We start from the raw sequence: 22561 nt of genomic DNA on the forward strand, positions 1-22561 counted from the left end.
AACTGCAAGCACTTATAGCAAAAAGGAAAGCAGGCACTGAATGCTCTTTGAAAAGCCCATGCAATTTTCTTTATTACTGGCATCTGTCACTAATAAATCTTTTCCTACCTCTTTGAGATTTACATTGAGGCCCTCATGTGTGGCTTTTAATAATGCTCTCACAGTGAAGCTATCAGGGTCTTCTTTGTCCCTGATCTGTGATTCTCTTAGAAGTGATTCCAGCTTTTTCCTTATGAAAGATTCTACTTGGTGCTCTGTTGTCCCATTACTCTGAAAAAAAAAAAGATTAAATTAGACCCATTAAAAACCATTGTGTATTCAAAGTTGATAATTGTATCTTAGAATACCAGAAGTGATAGAAAATTTATATTTTAATCAATAAACTGGACTAAATTATGCATGTGATCAGGCAGATTTTAGAAAGAACGTACAAATCGGAATTGGAGACATCCAGGTCACAACATGCCAAACACTGGTTATCTGCTGATCCTTATATTTGGAAAGTTTTAGTAATTAAAACATGATAAAAGAGAGAAAGGGAGGAAATATCTATAAAGATTGCCTTGTCCATGCTTTATTTCTAGAACAACTGCACAAAATTTCTTCTCGGTCATGGCCTACCTTTAGAACCCAACCAGATGCTGGATATCTTAATTCACAGCATTCATTGTAGTAGATTCTAAATATAGCACAAAGCTTTTTTTTATAACGATTGTAAATTTTTGAAAATTGTAGACCCCTTAAAAATAAATGGAAAACAGTTACAGACTTACAAAACAATAAGTTAATTTGCACTCATCTTCAATTTCATCAGCACTATCTTCATCTGAAACTTCCCCTTCTTCAACATCTTCTGCAAGATGAAATGGCAATTTCTTGCCCTATAAACAAAATGTGGGAAAAAAATTTGGATAAGTTTGTTTTATTTATATACACACACACACATATGCACACGCTAGACGTTCAATGGGTGCCATAGATTTGGAGAAGGCCTAAGCCCAAAATAGGGGGGTCCAGGCCCCAAAGGGCGCCCATGGCTATGCCACTGACACACACATGTACAATTGATGCCCTGCCCATGGTTACTACAAAATCCTTAAGCAGCTTACAACAGAACCACTGTTCTCTTTAAGTTGAGTCGGATTCCTCTAACTGCATTGCTGCCAGTGGGTGCTGGTTTCAATATTGTGTTTTCAATCACTAGAGATAGGCAGTGACATGGTAATCGTTACCATGGTAATTCTGCAGTTACCACGGGAATTACTGCAGTAACTGAAAGGTCTGTAGGCATTTACCTGGTATTACTGCGGTAGTTGTAGACCATTCCACAGTAGTGCCACACAAACGAAAACTGCTGCCACAGTAATAGCGACACTAGCCCACCCTTCCCGTACTCTACCTTTAGACCTGGTCTAGTGGCCTCTTCAGGGGCAGGAAAGAACCCAACTCTTTCCTGCCTGCTGCTGTTTAGCTGCCACAGCTGTTCCAAAAGATTTTCAAAATGACTGCCAAGACTACGTTTTTTGCTAACTTTCAAAGACCTTCCTCCCACAGAGCACCTTAACATTCCTGGCAATCTCTAGCAGCGTAAAGATAAACTAGGTAGGAACGGCATGGATACAAGAGGGGAATACCAGATCAAGATTGGGGGAGTAGGAGACAGTGAAGAGAGAAAAACAAATTAGAATTGGGGGGGGGGGATGTGAAGTGCTGCTTGTGCAAAAATTGGTTCAGGGCATTCCAGTCATAGAGCTAGACCTGATTGCATGAAGGTAAATGGCATTCATTTCAAATGAATGTTTAACCCTTGTTAGCATAGGCCTGTGCTGGTTTTCCTGCAATAAACAATCATAGGGCTGGATTTTGGAAAAAGTCACGCACTGGTAGGCGCTTAGATCATGCCTACCGGCACCTTGGTTTTAAGTGGCACGATAATTGGTTGCGCCATTTAAAAACCAATTAAAAACTTGTTTAAGAAAAAATGAGGCACTGCTAGGTGGCTTCCAGGACCAAAGACCAGAAATAGGCGTGTTTAGAGGTGGTGCTAGACTTTGTCGTCACTAGGCATCACTGGACGTGATTCTGCAAGGGCACTAGGTGCTGGAAATGTAAAAACCTGGCCTACATTTCTGGTGCTTAGGGTCCTTGCTAGCCACGATTCTGTAAGGTGCCTATCCATGATTGACACGCATCAGGTGCCTGTTTTCTAGATGCATGCCACGACAGGAACTGCTTACAGAATCAGCCCCTTGGAGAATAGATCCCTTTATTATAACAAAGCGCTCCTATGTGATTTGAAGATAAGATGGTGGTTTTAATAAATGTTTTCTATGATAATGTATTAATGGACATGTAATATTTGTTACTTTTGTATATGTAGCGACTGCTCAGTTGATAAGTGGGATAAAAAATTAAATAATAAATGGGGCTCAATTTCAACTGTTTTTTTTACCATATTACTGATGTATGGGATGTGTAGTTTTGTGTGCTTAGCTAGCATGCTTGCCAAAGACCATCTATCACTTTAAATTATGTCCAACGCTGGCAGAAAATTACCTTCACCAAGATTTTTCCTTTCAAACTCTGTGGACTAGGAAGCAGCTTGGATTCTCCAATCTGAACAGATGACAGATCAAGCTTATCCCCAAATATTTCTTTCATGTACTGAGCAATCTTCTGTTGTTGTTGTATACTGCAGTGATTCTCAATAGACAAAACTACAGGGAACCTAGAAAGAAAAATGTCAGTGTTGAGGATGAATACTCCAACCAGGACTGTAAAAAGCTTTATTTTATTCTCAACATTTTAAATATGCACACATTTCTTTGGTAACAGCACATAAAGACCGGATTTTGTCTGCTATATTTGGAATTTTATGGTTTGTTGCTTTTTTGTTTTCTCTAATTACATTGTGTTCTCTCATTCTAATTTCTGGGTATCTCTACGAAGATAATTTATTTGAATTACACGTTCATCTTTTCTTGCAACTATTTGTATTTCACATTGTCCTGTTTGCTATGTAACTTACATATTAAATAAAGTTAAAAGAGAAAATAGTTTTATTAATTTGTTTATTCATTAATTATTGATACAGTGTTTATTGATCATTTAGTTAGTCAAGTTCTCAGGATATCCACAATGAATACGCAGAATATAGATTTGCATAGAATGGAGGTAATGCATGCACATTTAGGCCCATCCCTGATGCGGGATTGGGAAGGCCTGCCATTTTGAAGAGGTGAGAGGGAGTGAGCATCCCTCCTGTTGGTCTTCTAAAAAAAGTATAGGGGGGGGTCAGTCCACTAGAGCTTGTAAAGAAGATGGTAATTCTATAACTCAGGTTCCCAGAAAGCAATGTGAACAAAAAAAAAAATCCAAAAAATTACTTTTACAATATCTCAGGCATTTCCTTTAAGGCAATGCTCTTTCTAACTGTCTGCGCAATGAAGATACACATGTAACATGGCTATTTATTTTTGTAGCATTTCCATAAAAATGAACATAAATATTATAAAAAGTAAAATGAGTAGAATAATATACATCCTGCACAAATTCTTCCGGTTTATTCTCAAATTTTCTTTAGACTTACTCATTTCTGACAAAGGCATATCTATTGATAGCGTCTACAACTTCTCTGAAGAGTATTTTCGAAGTAAGTGTATAACCATGATGTACCACTGGCTCGCCATCTGGACCATCCCAACAGTCAACTGTTAAAACAAGAAAACTGGAAATGACAAGACAACCAACACTTGGGCAAGTGAAGTCAGGACTCGAGAACACTGTGGAAAAGCTAGACCCTGAAAATGAAAGTATTTTTATAACACCACTGAAATCAACGGATTAACTACACCGGCCGAGAAACTGTAGCACGTTATGGGGCATGTTTACAAAAGTGTGCTAAGCAGTTAGCACAGATTTTAGCATATGCAAACTATAAGCGCTGGACCATGCTGGCTACTGTTGCACACTAAGGGCTCCTTTCATCAAGACGCGCTACGGGGGTTAGTGCGTCGGTCATTTCATCACGCGCTAACCCCCGCAGCAAGCCTAAAAGCTAACACCTCGTCAATGGAGGCGTTAGCAACTAGCGCGGCATGCGGTTGAACGCGCTGTATTTCGCGCGTTAACCGCACCTTGATAAAAGGAGCCCTAAAACATCCAATAAGGCAAAAAATCCCATTCTAACTGCCTAGTGCGGGATGGAGCAGAGATTGAGTGGACATTACGCATTGTATGTAGCACATGCTGTCAAGTCTACAGTTAGTTTGAATGCACCTTTCGCTGCCTCAAGAGGTGGTGTTAGGTGATTCTGCGGTAATCCCCAAATTCTATAAAGTATGCTTAAAATTAGGCGCCTGCATCAGCGCAGCTATCCGACGTAGTGCGCCCAAATTGATTAATAGGCTAAATTGGCACTCAACACCTCTTAATTAGCACTACATGCGTCTAATTGAAAGTTAGGCGCCTCATGCAAAGCACATAGTTAAAAGTAGGCATGGTTATTGGGGGAGATTGTGGGCGTGTTTTCAAGTTAGGCGCCTGTTTTTGAGTTTTGAGTTGGGTGTCTAATTTAGGTGAAGGCATTTAGGCCAAGAAAACCCTGGCGTAAATAGGGTACACCTAAATGTTAGGACGCTTAGCACTGCCTAAACACGATTAGACGGTTCTAAACGTTATTCTAAATGAGCACTTATCTTTTATAGAATCATGCTTAGTGCCATACTAGTCGGCGCTGATTGTTTAGGCAACATATATAGAATCAGGCCCTAAGTACAAATACCTACTACAATTTAATAAACCGTACCCTAAGAAATTAGTATGGAAATGAGCTTTAAAAAAATCCTTACATTTAACTTGAATTTTGGATTGACCTAATGCACATTAGCTACCCCTACACATATGAATGAACAAGCATAGCAATTTAATTGATGATTGGCTGGGAAATCGGTTTGCCTGCCTTGACTTGTGCGTATGACAACTCTACTAGTACTATGCATATATTAGTATTGAAATAACAGTAAAGCTTTGTTTAATTTTTTTTTTTAAAAGATGAATTTAACACTAATCAATTGAATAAGGAACAGTATTTTTCTTTTATTCTTTCTAGAAGACATTTATTCCATTAAAGCTTAAAAGCGACAGAGGGCTCTTTTTACAAAGGTGCGCAAGGGTTTTAGCGCACGCACAAATTTAACGCATGCTATAGCGCACGGTTCATAGTCAAAAGCGCGCGGCAACAAAGGCACGCCGAGACAACTGAGCGCAAGGCGGATGCCCGCGCCAAAGAAAAACAGTGTTTTAAGGGGCTCCGATGGGGGGTGTTGGTGGGAACCCCCCCCCCACTTTACTGAATACAGTTCGCGCCGGCGTTGTGGGGGGCTTGGGGGGTTGTAACCCCCTCATTATACAGGAAGCTTAACTTTTTCCCTGTTTTTTAGGGAAAAGTGAAGTTTTCAGTATAATGTGGGGAGCCCTCGTGCCATTTTGAGGGGGATTTGGGGAGGGCAATAGCTCAGGATTGCCTGGCAAATGGGGGGGCATGGCATAGGGGTGTTCTGTGTGGCAGGAGGGATTGGGCATTCCTTCTGCCATTTTTGAGGGGTTCGGGGGAGCGGGGCGGTGGCTGAGGGAGTGCCTGTTTTGGGGGGAGCACTTTTTTTTAATGGGACAGATTGTGCGTGTGTTACATATACACAACTTCAGTGCCATTAAAAAAAAAAAAAAGAAGAAGCCCTCAACAGCAGTAACAACAGGCTGCTTTCCCTGTCACTGCTGTTAGGGCTCTGCGAATGTTGGCTTGCATTTGTAGGCAAATGATTTGCACCTCTGTGCAAATCATTTGCATGAAAACTTGATAGCGCATCAATCACTGCTGGAGAATTGGCCAGAGAATCGGCCAACAGTGATCAAGTCGGTATCTTAAGTGAATCTAGCCCATTGTATTCTGTAATTCGCTGACTGTCCAGCTCTCTTCACTGTAAACCGCCTAGAAGTTGTAAGATTGTGGCGGTATAGAAAAAATAAAGTTATTATTATTATTATTGTGTCTTGCCATCTTTCTCTTACATGATAAAATATGTCAGCCATTAGCCAGAATTTCTTGGTGTCAGGTCAAAAGCGCGCCGGGACAAAGGCGTGCCCAGACAATTGAGCACAGCGCACACCGCTGCACTGTTCTAAATTACTGTTTTTAGTGCTCCAACAGGGGGGGTGTGGGGGGGAACCCCCCCACTTTACTTAATAGAAATTGTGACGCATTGTGGGGGCGTTGTGGGGGGTGTGGGGGGTTGTAACCCCCCACATTTTACTGAAAACTTAACTTTTTCCCTGTTTTTAGGGAAAAAGTTCAGTTTACAGTAAAATGTGGAGGGTTACAACCCCCCAAACCCCCCATAACGCCAGCGCGATGTTTATTAAGTAAACTGGGGGGGTTCCCCAACAAAACCCCCCATCGGAGCCCCTAAAAACTGTAATTTAGAGCGGCGCGGCAGCGCGCGCTGCGCTCAATTGTCGGCACGCACTTTTGTCTTTCGCGCCGTTGTCTATGAACCGAATTTCTTTTGTGGATTCTTATAATTGCATACTCCGTAACTATTAGATAATGCTTTGATTTAGATTTTTTTTTTTTTTAATACATATTACTTTAAAAGGCTTACTCTGTTTCACAACTTCAGGAGCAAAGGACTGACAAGGAGTAAACTGCAAGGATATTCAAGAAAACTAGATGCCATAACCTTGTCTCAAAAAAATATATTGCTACATTACCATCAAAGTACATCTTGAAAAAAATGGATACCTTCTATACAGCGACAACCATCCTGCAAAACCCAAGCATACATGTCCACTTTGGACTGAGAAAGTAATTGGTCCCCAGTCAGGTATGTGTTGTGAGATGAGGCGATATAGTAATTACAAAGAGGTTGATCCATGTCTTGATAAACTTCACAGTGCAAAGGGTTAAATATGTCACCAGCAGGGCTCCGCATAAAACTGGTAAAACCTTAAAGAGACAATAAAGAAGGTACTTTACAGAAAGAATTAAAAAATATAATCAAAGTACTCCCAATTTTATAACTCCATACAGAATCAACAAGAGATGCTTTCAAGCCTTTAAAGAAAACATTTCCAAATCCCCACCAGTATTATGAGAAAAGGTTCCTCCTTAGAAAATGCCTAAAGTTTAATGTTAAAAACAATAATTCAAGAAGCAAAAAAAAAAAATCTATCTCACGGGATTATAAAAGGTTTTACAATTATTCTTTAACCCACATACTGTATATATGAAGAAATAGTGTAAATATGATTTGTGGATGTTAATTAAAAGTAGGGAATGCATATTCAAAAATTATATTGGAAAACATTGCCTATAGCAATACTGAATCATACTGAATTGAAAATTAAAAGAAATTCTATGTGAAAAAGTAATGGAAAAAACAAGCTTAAATAACACAGAATAAGAAAGCAAGAATCTGAGTGTACTGATCTGTAATCCCTTAAAGCAGACCTGATTTTAGATTGCCTCAGACCCAAAAAACACAAGACCCCCCAAAGCCACACTTATTTGAATTGAAAATCATAAAGCTGAATCTAGTACTTGTGGAAGTATATAATGATTCTGTTTTTAAATTCTTATTTATCTTCACCTTCACATTGATAACAAATTACTGAGACCTGCCAACAAGAAAACAAATAAATTTATAACCACCAGTCAGCATGGGTGATATAATAGAGGTCTGTAAAATACTGAGTGGAGTGGAAAGGGTAGATGTGAATTGCTTGTTCACTCTTTCCAAAAATACTAGGATTAGGGGGCATGTGATAAAGCTATTAAGTAAGTAGATTTAAAACAAACCAGAGAAAGCATTTCTTCACACAATGTTCAATTAAACTCTGGCATTAATTGCCAGAGAATGTGGTGAAATCAGTTAGCTTAGCGGGGTTTAAAAAAGGCTGGCATAATTTCCTAAAAGAGAAGTCCATAGGCCATTATTGAGATAGGAAAAAGAAATTGGGACAAAAAATAGCCTTAAGGTGATAATGTGCCAAAGCCCTACATTCCTTACAATTGAGATTTTTCTTCCTTGGCAAGGCTTACCGACTTCTTATCAGGAGCCTTCCTTGGACAATATGTACCTCCAGAAAGAGGATATTCTTTTGGAATGGGATAATTGTTGCTAAAATGAATGACATAGAATAATATGAAAATAGAAGAATATAGCTCAAGATAGACACCATCATTCTTCAGCCTCTTATAAATTCACATGCATGTCCACTGTTCTATCAATCTTATTCCTTTCCTCTTAGGGTGTCTTCCATGTAAACTCCAGAAGTACAGGACTATACTGGATTGTACATGCTGAGGGATAAGTCCTGTTATTTTGATTTGCACTTCAACATAGGTATTCAAGACTCCTTTAAATCCATTATCAGAACCTAAAGCAGCTTATTAAACTATGAAATTAACGACAAATCTAATATATGTTACCTTCTATCCCAAGAATATTTTGCTCCTTGTTTTCTTCTGAAACTTCAAACTTTCTTATGATGTCAAGGCAATAGTCTGTTGTCACATTCATCTACAAACACAATGACAGTAGTGGTATAAATTCATCTCGTCCAATGATTTTAAAATACACTTCAAGTAAAAGTCTCTGATTGAAATTCCTGTGATAAAACAGTGAATCCAGCAGACCATGAATAAAACTGTCAGCAAAACTATTTTAAACAAGATTTCGCAATAGCTCTGTCAAAGACTTGGCTTTTTATACTGCTCAAGACTTATGGCATTCTTTAAGGGCTCCTTTTACAAAGCTGCGATAGCAGTTTTAGCACGTGCTGAATTGCCATTCGTGCTAGACGCTAACGCCAACATTGAGCTGGCGTTAGTTCTAGCCGTGTAGCGCGGGTTTAGCGTGCGCTAAAATGCTGCGTGCGCTAAAAACGCAATCGCCCTAAGTTTGGGGATTTCTTTAGGTTTTTTGAGGGGAGGAGTTAACTACATATCCTAAATTTGCAAGACAAGCAAAACTGTACTGTGTTCAATTATAGTTTACATAGACAACTTTAAAAGTATGTTACTCTATGCCAGTGGTCTCCAACTATTTTCATTTAAAGACCGATTTAAAAGCTTTTCTTTTTTGTGATGCATATTCTTAAAATTATTTGATTTGTGGATTACATTATTAAGATGGACACAGCTTTGTCTAACACAAGTAGCATTTCCCTATTCTATTATCCCCCCTACTTTTCGATTTCAAATATTTTTATTGAAATTTTTAGTCAAATATAACATAGCAGAAAAGTTCTCCCCCTGTGTTCCTTTTATTTTTTTGTATTGTTGATCTGTTTTAAGTGTTTTACATTAAGATTGCATCTGCTAGGATTTATTTCAATCCGGTGCCTAGTTTTTTCAAAAATGTCCTCCCGGTGTATTTTATTTCCATCCATATTTGCTCATTTTAACCTCATACCTTAGGACCCCTGAGGAACATAGTTACAAGGCCCATGTTGGATCCATACTTCTCAAGCCTATGTGGATTTTGGATTTTTATATTTATATATCAACCCATTAAATTTTGGCATCGCGAACATCAGCTCCGCAGTTTTCTTCCTTTTGTTTTTGGTTGCACCATATTGCTGTGGATTAGCTGGGTTTTTATTTTTGTTTGTTAACGTCAGACTGCATCAAACAAAAAGTAATCCCCCCCCAAAAAAAAAAAAAAGCAGGACTCTTGGGCTGGGGATTCAATGAACTTCCTGAAGGCCCAGACAGTACTCATCTGAATTTGAGTGGCTGAGCAGCATCTGCCTGTTGCCTGCTCGACCAATCAAATTCAAAGTATTGCCCTCAGGTCCTTTAGGAGGTGGGGCGAATCCCCTGAAGGCCCTGACCACACACAACTGCTTGTATTATAAGCTCTGGTATAAGCTCCGGCAGCTAGCATCTGAGGAATTAAACCAGATATTCAATGTTGGTGTTTGGACAAGCCCAGCATTGAATATCTGAGACTAATTCTGCCTGTGGTGGTCAATGCTGTCTGCCCTGGGTTGAATATTGACCCATCAGTTCCCTTATCCTATACTATAGAAATTTGATCAAATATAAATTGTTAGCCTTATTTTACTAGAACCACTAAAACTGACCTCATTTAATATTTTTGTTTTGGCCCTATGGGCCTATACAATAAATATAATCCTATAGACAACACACCTCTGGGTTTGTGATTACATTTTAGCCACAGCTGACTCATATTTCCTGGCTTTTGTTCAGTATAATTCTTTGAATGATAAATGATGAACAGATGGTATTCTCACATGTGTATGCCCTTCAAGTCAGATTGTGAGAAAATATGAAAGGGTAAAGCAGTGCTTGTTAGACAAAAAGAAACAGCTCATTAAAAAGATGCAGCATGACAGGAAAACTGTTTCTGTTTGGAGAGGTTATTTCCTAGGGAAAGGAATCACTGGTTTTCATTGACAAGTAGGACTGAGTCAGGCACACAAGTGGGCAACTTAATCTAGTGGTGCAGGACAGAACTATTCTCCCATAACTCAGAACTTCACTTCGGAGTTCTAAGCATCTGTGGCCCTTCCCACTTGAAACAGTCTCCTCAGCTCCAAAGTTTTGTTCCAAACAGTGGCATGTGGTGAGGGCTTTCAGGGGATTCAGTGTATCCTCAGCTCTATAGCCCTGCTTTTTTGTTTGTTGGTTTGTTTACTTTTTACTTGATGCAGTTTGGTTTGAATAGGCAGTCTACTCAACTGGTCAAACTGCTTCAAACAAAAAGTAAATTTAAAAAAAAACCAGGATTTTTGGGCTGGGGATTCAATGAACTTCCTGAAGGCCCTGACGGTACTGATCTGAATTTGATTGGCTGAGCAGCATCTGCCTGTTGCCTGCTTAACCAATAAAATTCAGAGAAATGCCCTCAGAGCCTTTAGAGGGTGGGGCAAATCCCCTAAAGGCTCTAGCCACACACAGCTCACGCTCTTTTGCTGTATTATGACATTCAGTTTTGACTTTTTCCTTCTCAAGATGACATAGTTATTGTTTTATATTATTTTATTTCTTTCATTTTTATTTCTTGAAATAAACAAACAAAAAAAAACAACAATGTTGCCAAAGTTGGGATTTCAGCCTTGCCAGACATGCAGTAGAAAAATCCAGAACTTCAACACTCTTTCTAAGTGTATTATTTTTCTAGGTTCAGATCCTGCAAATCTCTTGTAGCGAAGAGACTGCATGTAGTGAAGAGACTCCATGACCATTTGGGAACAGAAACATGTCTCCTACAAGAGAAAAATTAAAACAGTTTGCTCTGTGCAGTATTTTGTAACTCCTGTGGATATGAGTCAAGAATCTTCCACAGAGCAACCTTCAACATCTTGGTGTGGTGATCTCCATACTTCTGCAGCCCAAAAGAATTGCAACTACCTGTACATCTACCATCAGAGTGTCTGCCAAAACCAGGAGTGAAGTTGGCTGCTTCTGTCCATTCAAAGAGCTTAGAAGAGCATTAGGGTATCAGCACAGTCTTGCCTCCAGCCAAGAAGCAGTGTTTGGATTCCTTTTCAAAGTATCTTCAGCGTAATTCACAAGACCGTAATATTTCCATTATGTCTGCTCAGGCCTCTGCACAACAGATTCCTTCTACTCTACCGATGAATCCTTGTCATCTGTCTCAATGCCTCTTTCAAAATACAGCCATTTGTTCCTTGTAAAAAATGTTCAATATGCTTGTCGATGGATACTGTAAGGATTTGCCTAAACAGTTACCAGTAGCCTTCAGAGGTACCTTCTTCTCATTTGGCAGGTCTTACCCTGTGCAGAAAGAGAATAAGTCTTCTCAAAGTCCTAGACCATTGGTCGCCAATCTTTGAGAGCTACCAATAGGTCCTATTTCCCGTGATTCTTAATAAATATACATGAGAGGGATTAGCATACAATGGAAGTAGTAGGCTTGCAACTCTCTTCCATACTTATTTATTAGGGATAGCCTGAAAACCTGAATTATTGGCAGCCCTGAAGGGCATGGAGTGATGTATAAGACTCTGGCATTATTACTATCTACATCTGATTTTGAGCAGGTGCAGGAGCCAGCATATTTATTACCACCCTCTTCTCCAGCTCCATTGCTTATCAAAGAGAGGGACTGTCTTTGATACCTTCTCATATTTGATGACACTGAAAAGTATTCTATGTAAATTCGGTCTGACTTGTCTCCTCCCATATCAAGATATTTCTTATATGCAAATTATTCAGATGGCTAAAGAGGTGTCTTTTCCCTGCAACCGGATGTTAAACAAGGTCAGATGTTTCCAACCTCTTTAAATACATTGAGGCACCACAGATAATCTACTTACTGTCCAGTCAGTCTCTAAAATGTTGCGGTTAAGGTTCAACCAGCTCCAGGACTCAACAAGGTCCAACTTCCCATGCCTTTGTTGTAGTTGATACAGCAATGAGGAAAAGCCAAGAAATGTGAGGATTTCTCCAACATTCCACTTAGAAGAGATCCACAAATACTAGATCACTTCAACAGAAAAGGTTTCACGGGCAATATTATCAGTCTGCATAGGCAGCTCATCAGCTCTGTATGGTCCAATGCATACACACTCTCTTTCAGAGAGTCCAAGTTTCTCACCCAGCCTGTCTTTGTTGCTACTATTTGGGTTTCTGCCAGGTACTATGACTTGGATTGACCACTGTTGGAAACAGGGCTAGATGGACCATGAGTCTGACCCATTATGGCTGTACTTATGTCTTATGTCTTTGCAGTCTCAAATACAGTTAAGTGTCATACTAACAAAGGAGGATGAGTGTGGTGCACACTTCATACATATGGCCTGCGATATTTCTGAGATCTCATCTAGGATTTCCGCTTCTGCAATTGCAACCAGATGCTTTGCATGACTGTATGCTTCTGTATTGCATTAGGGTATTCATTCTAAGTTAGTAGTTATACTTTGTACAGGAGACTATAAAGGACTGCTGTTCTACTCTGCAGCATCTCTCAGCTCCTCCATTCTCCTCTTCAGGATCACCAAGCAGCAACACAAAATGTTGTACCAGAACAAGAATTTCAGCTATCAAAAACAACAGTCATACAATCAATGCTCCACTACTCCACTAGCAGCCATTCATTTCACTACACTCTGTCTCAATAGCCATAACCCCTCCAAAATATGCTCCTGTAGGGGGAGAGGTTCATTCTTTCTTTCAGGCTTGGCAGATCACCAATACTGAGTCCGAATTCTGAGTATAATCCAAAAGGGATGCTACCTCAAGACAACCTTCAGATCAGCCTTTGCACTGCAACCACCTCCCCAACTCTCATATCAGCCTCCTCAAGAGGAAGTTTCTCTCTTGTTCCAGTCAAAGACATAGAAACTGTCCCTCCACAGGAGACAAATCAGGGTTTCTATTCCAGATACTCTGAGTCCAAAAATGTCAAGGGATCTCAACCTCAGATATCTTAATCTTTTCTTGCACAATGAGAGATTCAAATTGAACACTGTTTCTTCCATGCTACCGTATCTGAAAAAGGGGGATTGGCTCTACATGCTAGAATTAATTATTTTTGTCTCACACTTTTTTCAGTAGATATTTCCTACACGTACATCCCAATGACCTCTTCAGAAGCAGGGGACATAACTAGCAAGCAGGACTGTACGACATTTTCAGTTGCTGAGGTTTCTGATCAATTTTCAGCAAAGGTCTTCATACTACAGCTAGACTTCTCAGGTCCATGCTGTGCAAACACCATCAAGAGTTATAGCCAGAGCTTATCTTCAGTTATTTGTGTTCTGGCTTTAACCCACCTAAAGATGAGGAATCCTCAGTGGGACTTAAAATTCCAGTGGAATCAATGATCTCCATTTGCCTCATCAGTTCTTTTTCCACCACTTCAACTCCACCTAATGCTGCATTCTCTGCCAGAGTTTTGCACATTCTATTCTGCTACATATACAGTGGTACCTCAGAATCCGAATGCCCCAGAACTCGAATGATTTGGAATCCCAACTTTTTTTCTTCATTTTTGCCCCGGAATCCGAACGCTGCTTTGGAATACGAACTGCAAACAGTGCTCAGCCCAAAGCTTCCCCTCTGACGCAGCTTCCTGTTTCCGCCTGGCAGGAAAGCTTTGGGCTGAACACCACTTGCAGCTGCATTTGCCAATCTTGCTGTCTTGCCGCTGGGGATCCCGATCTTGCTGCCTCTGCTGCTGGGGGTCCCGATCTTGCTGCCTCTGCTGCTGGGGATCCCAATCTTGCTGCCTCTGCTGCTGGGGGTCCCGATCTTGCTGTTTCTGCCAGGTAGGCCCGATCTTGCAGAGTTTGTGGACCAAGGAATGGATTAATACAGTTTCTATTCTTTTCAATGGGAAAAATTGTCTTGGAACTTGAACATTTTGGAACTCGAACGGGGTTCTGGAACGGATTAAGTTCAGATTCCAAGGTACCACTGTATATCAATCCTGGGCTAGAGAGCTCACAGCAACATACATTACCTCCAGAAAAATTGGTCAAATTCTGACAAGTCACTCCATATCAAACACTTGGAGCTCTGGACTATCTAATATGCCCTCAGGGTATTCTTTCACATTTTTCATGGTTTGTCAATGTTTAAAACACACAGATAAACAAGTAGCATTGTTTTATATCAACAAGCAGGGAGGGCCAAGCTCTCTGTCCATGTTGAGAGGCGGCAAGAATTTGGAACCCTGTCAGAGCCAATCGCATTCAAATTCAAGCATATTACATCCTTCAACAGAACTGGTTTTTACTTCTGAAGCAGTTAGCTATTCTACCTCCATGAAGGCTTCATCAGTTTTCAATTTTGATAACTCAGCAAGGAGGTCATCCAGACTTGAAGACTCTAGTCCTCATGGCCTAGAAATTGAGCAGTTGCTAGTCTGTTCCTTAGGTCACCACAGCCTATTCATGACATTGTTACAGCTGCCAGGAGATTTCCTACTAGACATACGTACTTCTTTCAAGTGGAAGTGATTTACTACTTGGTGTCTATCTGCTACTTTTGTGCAATATTTGCATTATCTGTATTGACAAGGTCTCCAAACATCCTCTTCAAGAGTACACGTTAGCCCTCTCTTTGGCCTAGCGTGCCCCAGTAGATAACTTCCAGTTTCACAAGGGCTTCTCCATCTCAAGAATCCAATGTAGAAACCCCTGTTTTTGGGGATCTTAACCTAGACCTAGCTTTTTCAATGTAGCAACCTTTTGAGCCACTGGAGTCCTCTTCTTTGAAGTTCTTCACATGGAAGATGGTCTTTCTCTTTTGTAGTAACCTCAGCTAAAAGGGTGAGCTTCAAGCACCAGTAACCTAAGAACCCTATACCAGTTTCATCATCACAAGATTGTTCTATGAACCCATCCTTTTATAGTTTGGATCAGGCTTCAGCAGTGGACAATATCATCTGTCAAGTTGTTCTGGACAATCTATCCCTATGAGTTGCAACTTTTATTTTCTGTCAATGTAGGCTTTTCTTATAATTCAATACTTACAAAGAGTTTGTAAAGCTTAAAAGCTACCTACATGTGCACCTGACTCAATCCAGCACATAGGCAGAAAAGTAATGCTACTCACCTGTAACAGATATTTCCCCTAGACAGCAAGATTGATCAAGCATACAGTCCCTTCCATCTCCCTGAGAACTTCCTAATTCCTAAAGCTTTGGAACTAACTGAAAAGCAGAGGAATTTGCTGCACATGGAAGGGTCATGCACGCTCACGATTCTGAAGTTTTGAGCTGTGGTAGAACAGTTCTATCCCTACACCACTGGAAGATGTCACCCATTTATGTTACTAAGAAATCCTGCTACGGAAAACATCTGTTACAGAGGAGCATCACTGCTTTATATTGGGAAGCTCTGAGTTTAACCAGCATGTTTATTTTTCCTTAAGGTTAATATAATGATGCGAGAATAGTAAAAGTCTTCAGATCAACCAGAATGAGGTTTTGGGTTTTTTTTCCCAAATAACACCTCCAGAGATCTGTGAAACCAAAGACTTAAAGAAGTCAACTGTGAAGCCATTTCACTATGCATTTATATTTAAAAATGTATTAATATGTTGATTTTAAAATGCCAAGTATTATTTCTCTGTCATGCTTTCATTAACTGCTCTAGTGTGCCCTGTTCACACGGCGGAAACAATGAAGAATCCTTAAACTAAATTAATTCAGTAGATCCCCCCTTTAAAATGTGATTACACCATATCAGAGACATCTATTCTCCTTTCCATCTTCTTTCTCACTTTGTTCCTTTTGCTCATTAAAATTATTTGCTCCTGCTATACTGGGTGCCATCGGTACAACATGCAGGAACCAAATCCCAGATCCAGTTCACGAGGCCACCAAACTGGTTCTTAAACTGGATCTCCATAAAGGAAGTTCTCATGGTTCTTCATGAATCATTTTAACAGCCTTGCAGTATAGCTACCACTTACTGAAAGAGACAGGGAAGACAATTATCAAAGCCTTTCCTGCAGGTTAACAGTTAGTGGAAAAACCTATTAACGGACGTTCTCCCCTTACCCTTTAGGGTGGATAAAAGTACCTGTACTGTTTCCAGCTTAGAAAGAGAGGATCTGCTGTCGCTGAACAAAACAGAATATTATAATTTGCATGATCATAATGTAGATAGGGCTGGTATTCTTAATGGGCGATATTCAGACTGCAGGAGGCAGGCCGCCTTAACTCCCGCAGTTGGCCCTGACCATGGATATTCAATGGCAGGCTGTTTCCAATGACTGACACTGAATATCCGGTTTATTTTTGGCCGGTATAAACTTAAGTCAATATTCAGCACTGGCCAGTTAAGTTTACAGCGGCCAAAGATAGGACTACTATTTGCACAGCCTAATTTGGCCAATAAATTTGGCCAATGAGCAATGAAAATTGCCAGTTATCACGCAATATAGCCAGTTAACATTTTGCTGCTAACAACAAATATACAATAGAGATAACCTGTTACCTCGCACTGAATATTTTGCATTTACCCAGTTAAGCGCTATAGATTTAACTAGTCAGTGCCATATCTGGCCAGTTAAATAGCGCTGAATATCAGGCAATTAGTGTTCATAATTTGTAAATTTAAGTGTTAAATATTCAGCAGGCAGCATGCTGTCATTTTTTTACCTACCAGCTCCTTCGGTCCCAGCTATTCAATGCTAGGCCATGTCCAGGCACCAGCATTGAATATTCAAGTATGTAGAAACATGATGGCAGATAAGGCCAAATGGCCCATCCAGTCTGCCCATCCACATTCAGTAGTGGACAATATCTGTTCACTACTGAATGTGGATGGGCAGCATCAACAGCATCCACCATCTTCTCCTCTCCCTAAGAGATCCTATGTCTCTATCCCATGCTTTCTTGAATTCAGACATTGGGCTCCTTTTACGAAGGTGCGCTAAGCGTTTTAGCGCACGCACCGGATTAGCGCGTGCTACCTGAAAAACTACCGCCTGCTCAAGATGAGGCAGTAGCGGCTAGCGCGCGCTAAAACCGCTAGTGCGCCTTTGTAAAAGGAGCCCATAGTCTTTTGTCTCCGCAACCTCTACCAGGAGACTAATCCACTAATACCCTTTCTGTAAAAAAGCATTTCCCTAAATTACTCCTGAGCCAATAACCTCTTAACTCCATCCTTATGCCCTATCATTCTAATGAATTAAATAAATAAATAAATTTCTGATACCTGTTTCGAGGGAATCAAACAGATACATTTGTGCAGTTGATGAGTTATCAGGTGTAAATGCACAGAGTGAAGCATCTAAAGCCGTGTTCTCAAACCCGTGGCCCGGGCGCCAAATTTGGCCCGCCAGGCACTATTTTGAGGCCCTCGGCATGTTTATCATAATCACAAAAATAATATAAAACAGTTTCTTGATCAAATGTCTCTTTAGCTATAAATTACAATATTATTATTAAGACTTAGCTTAAAGGAAAGATTTATAAACTATAAATTTACCTCATGCAAAATTGTCATTTTTTAAATAAGACATTAATTATTTTTTTCTGAGGCCCTCCAAGTACCTACAAATCCAAAATGTGGCCCTGCAAAGGGTTTAAGTTTGAGACCATTGATCTAAAGCAGTGGTTCCCAACCCTGTCCTGGAGGACCACCAGGCCAGTCGGGTTTTTTTTGTGATAGCCCTAATGAATATGCATGAGAGAGATTTGCATATAATTGAGGTAACAGGCATGCAAATCTGCTCCATGCATATTCATTAGGACTATCCCAAAAACCCGACTGGCCTGGTGGTCCTCAAGGACAGGGTTGGGAACCACTAATCTAAAATATGACAGTGAAGTATGACAGTGACAATGTTTTTACAAAAAATACATTTTTTTATTTTCTTATTTTTTTCAGTGCGTTTTTTCAGTGTTTATTGGTCAAGCCCTAAAACCTGAAGACCTGACTATGGGCTCCTTTTACTAAGCTGCGTTAGCGTTTTTAACGCACGCAGCATTTTAGCGCGCGCTACGTGGCTAGAACTAACGCCAGCTCAATGCTGGCGTTAAGGTCTAGCGTGCGTGGCAATTTAGTGCGCAATATTCCGCGCGTTAAAGGCCTAAAGCAGCTTAGTAAAAGGAGCCCTATAAGATAATCAAACCCCCCTATTTTACAAAGCCGCACTAACGGCTGCCGCGCGGTAATGGCTCCGAAGCCCTTTAAATCTCTATGGGCTTCAGGGCCGTTACCGCAGTGCAGCCGCTAACGCGGCTTCGTAAAACAGGCCTAAAGTATAATGCATTGAATATAACCAGCTGCAAAAAGAAAGATGAGGATAACAATGCAAAGATAATTCTTTCTGCAATCTAAAATCTATGTCCAACTCACATTTCACCCTATTTTTCTTCATTGTTTTTGCATCCCAAGATAGTAATTTTTTTTTCTTACCTTCTGCTCCACCTTAAGAAACTGAGACAGTTCTTCTACAGTCAAATGATCTTTCTTGTCACTGTAGCTCAAAAGCAGCAAGTACAGATCCCGCCGTAATGACATCATTTTGTAAAATACAGAAAACTCTTCAAATGTGAGCGTTCCCTGGTTCTCATCAGTGTCTGCCTCCTAGGAACAAGGATACACGAAATTGTTTACAATTGATACTACTCTTTTGTATATCATTTCAGTCATGGCTCCATCGCTTTCTTTTCAGTTATGGCTCCATCGCTTTGGAACGCTCCGCCCCTAGACCTCAGGCTGGAATCTGCCATGATAAAATTCAAATCTAAACGTAAAACATTCTTAAAGATGCTTTTTTAACAGGGCATTGAACATTTCAACCAAGGATGATAAACTAATATAATCAATCATACATAGTAACATAGTAGATGACGGCAGCTAAAGATCCAAATGGTCCATCCAATCTGCCCAACCTGATTCAATCTAAATATTCGTTGGGTTTTTTCTTCTTCTTCCAATTGTGTTTTCCCTCCCTTCTCATTTTTTAAATTTTATCTCGATGTAACCGTGTACACTTTCCCCTCCGTATTCACGGGGGTTAGGGGCAATAATCTAAAAGGCTTAGAATCAAAGACTGTACAAAAAGTCTGAAGGCCGAAAATTCAATTTAAGATCTGATAGTCCAGAGTTTCCACAACATAAAGTAACTTTTTTTTTTTTACTAAGACATTAATGTGAGCATCAAATGAAAGGTTTTGATCTAAATAAACTTCAAAAATTTTAATAACTGGGATAATGGGATAAATCTCTCCCTGTGTTCCCCCCCACCCCACCCCACCTCCGTGAACTCCACTCAGCTGGTAAGTCCCTCTTATTTGTCCCTTCTCTTAAACTGCCAACTCCAGACTCCGTCACTTCTACCTTGCTGCGCTGTATGCTTGGAACAAGCTGCCCAAATCCTTACAGCGGGCTCAGTCTCTGGCAGTGTACAAGGCCCAGTTATAAAGCCCACCTCTTCGAGAGGGCTTTTGACTCCTAACTCCTCTCACCTTGGGTTCTGCATCCCCAACCCTATATGTCATGTCTGTCTGTCCAAGTTAGACTGTAAGGTCTTCCGAGCAGGGACCGCCTATAAATGTCAAAATGTACAGCACTGCGTATGCCTTTCAGCGCTATATAAGTGATTAATAGTAGTAAATACAGTCAAACCTCAGTTTACGAGTGCACCGGTTTGCGAGTGTTTTGCAAGACGAGCAAAACATTCGTAAAATCAGTGCCTCGGAAAAAAAATTTGACTCGATTTATGAGTGCTACCTCCCACAATCCGGCATCCACCCCCCCCTGCGATCCGGCATCCCCCCTCCCCCCCCCCCCCGCTCGAGTCGTCCCCCGAGCACCAAAACAATATCCCTTATCCCGATTGGGCTCCGGCACCAGCACCAACGCACAGGACATGCCGGTGCCGGTGCCCGAAGATCCTCCCTCTTCTGTGCTGGGCGGTGCATCGGCGATCCTTCCTCTTGCTTGTGCTGGGCTGGACTGGGCCTTGAGCATTTGCGCATGCTCAAGGCCTTCTGGTCTCGCTCTCTCCGAGATTCTGAATCTCCTCAGCCCTCTTCTTTGCCTCCCCCCCCCCCCCTGTCCCTCGTACCTTTTAATTTTCCAGGCGAGAGCAACAGTATGAACTCGCTGCCCGCATCGCGGGGCTCAGAAGTGACGTCAGAGAGAGGCGATACAGAGGCAGGCAGCAAGTTCCTAATGTTGCTCACATAGGAAAAATGAAAGAGGTACAAGAGAAGGGGGCACACATACCCGACAGGCGGCGTCGGGAAGGAGGGGGGGGGCGGAAAAGAGGACGGGTGCATGCACCCTTTACAGGGACCGCACCTCCCAAGTTTCCAAGTTTCCAAGTTTCCAAGTTTAATAAATATTTGATTGATCGCTTTATCAATTTCAAAGCGATTAACAAAAGTTTAAAATTACAATATGTAAAATTTACAGAAAAACAAACAAACAAGACAAGACAAATTCATTACAGGACGAATTGGAAACAATAGGGTAAGGAAGGGGAGAAGTTACAATATATTTGAGTAGAGTAGAGAACAAGTAAGGGAAAAACACATGTTGGTGGGATAAAGAGAAAAAAAAAAAAAAATTTATTATAAAATAAAAGAAAAAACCGAATAAAATTTAAGTAATAAAGGCGTCATTAAATAAAAAAGTTTTAAGATTACTTTTAAATTTGTCCAAATTAGATTCTTCACGTAGATAGATAGGGAGAGAATTCCAAGTATGGGGAGCTGTAACTGAAAAAATGTATTGTCGACGTGTATTGATTATTTTTAATGAAGGAATTGTTAATAATCGCTGTTTATCTGATCTTAAAGTTCTGTTGGAAGAATAAGGAATTAGTAATTTATAAAGGAATGCAGGAAATTTTGATTGAAGAGATTTAAATGTAAGTAGGCAGAGCTTATAAATTATTCTGTGGGCAACAGGGAGCCAATGGGCCTCCTTGAGGAGAGGAGTGATATGATCAAATTTTTTTGCATTAGTAATAAGTCTGATAGCAGTATTTTGTATAATCTGCAAACGCTTGATCTCTTTTTGAGCAATACCTTGAAACAGCGCATTGCAATAATCTAATTTGGATATAATGAAGGAATGAATAAGAATCTTTAAAGAAGTAGTATCGAATAATTTAGAGATTGATCGTATTTGTCTGAGTCTGAAAAATGATGATTTAATAACGCAATTGATGTGGTCATGAAAGGAAAGTTTATTGTCGAGAATAACTCCGAGAATTTTTGTTTTTGGTACCACTTGTAACGGAGATCCAAGAATGGAAATTGGGGATATAAAGGTTGGATTGTCTTTCCAAGGAAAGAGTAGTATATTTGATTTAGTTATGTTTAGTGCTAAACGATTCGTGTTTAGCCATTGATGTACCTTTTCAAGTTTTTTATTGATCTGAGTTATGTCGGAAAAATTAGTAGGGTCAATAGGATGTAAGAGTTGTATGTCATCGGCGTAGGCGAATGTAGTAAAGCCGATGGATTGACATAAAGTTAACAAGGGTGCCAGAAATATATTAAATAAAAGAGGGGATAGTATGGAACCTTGAGGGATACCATGCTGAGAGGAGAAAACGTCGGATGTCATGTTATTAAAGGAGACTACAGAAGTTCGATTTGTGAAATAAGATTGGAACCAGGCTAATACTTGATCTGAAATACCTATTGATTGAAGTCTGTTTATTAATAATTCGTGGTCAATTGTATCAAAGGCTGCCGAGAGGTCTAAGGAAACTAAAAGAACTGACTGATGATGGTCCAGATAGTAGTGAATTGAAGTTGTCATACCGATTAAAGAGTGCTCTGTGGAATGAAATTGTCTAAAGCCTGTCTGATTTGGATGAAGGATGTTAGTTTTTTCGATAAAGTCGGATATCTGATTGAATACAACCTTTTCAGTCATTTTAGCTAAAAATGGAATATTAGCTATGGGTCGATAGTTTGTACAATCTCCAGCACTGTTTTTTTGATTTTTTAAGATGGGGTGAATAATTGAATGTTTCCAGTCACTTGGCACGATGCCTTGTGTTAAGCTTTTGCTGACTAGAGTAAGT

The 22561-nt window shown here is 40.2% G+C and overlaps 1 protein-coding gene across 3 annotated transcripts in view; it reads right to left on the reverse strand.

Annotated features, from left to right (window-relative positions):
- Nucleotides 1-22561, reverse strand: part of PLCH1 (phospholipase C eta 1) — a 141936-nt gene that overhangs the window by 48263 nt on the left and 71112 nt on the right. For all 3 annotated transcript variants that reach the window (XM_033957584.1, XM_033957585.1, XM_033957582.1), the window contains exons 6-12: nt 18928-19098; nt 8489-8579; nt 6800-7003; nt 3590-3710; nt 2557-2728; nt 774-881; nt 109-270 (exon numbers count right to left, since the gene is read on the reverse strand). In XM_033957584.1, the coding sequence (XP_033813475.1) occupies nt 109-270; nt 774-881; nt 2557-2728; nt 3590-3710; nt 6800-7003; nt 8489-8579; nt 18928-19098 (1029 nt within the window). The remainder of the gene's footprint in view (nt 1-108; nt 271-773; nt 882-2556; nt 2729-3589; nt 3711-6799; nt 7004-8488; nt 8580-18927; nt 19099-22561) is intronic.

This window comes from Geotrypetes seraphini, chromosome 9 (genome assembly GCF_902459505.1).
Source record: "Geotrypetes seraphini chromosome 9, aGeoSer1.1, whole genome shotgun sequence".
Lineage (NCBI taxonomy): Eukaryota > Metazoa > Chordata > Amphibia > Gymnophiona > Dermophiidae > Geotrypetes > Geotrypetes seraphini.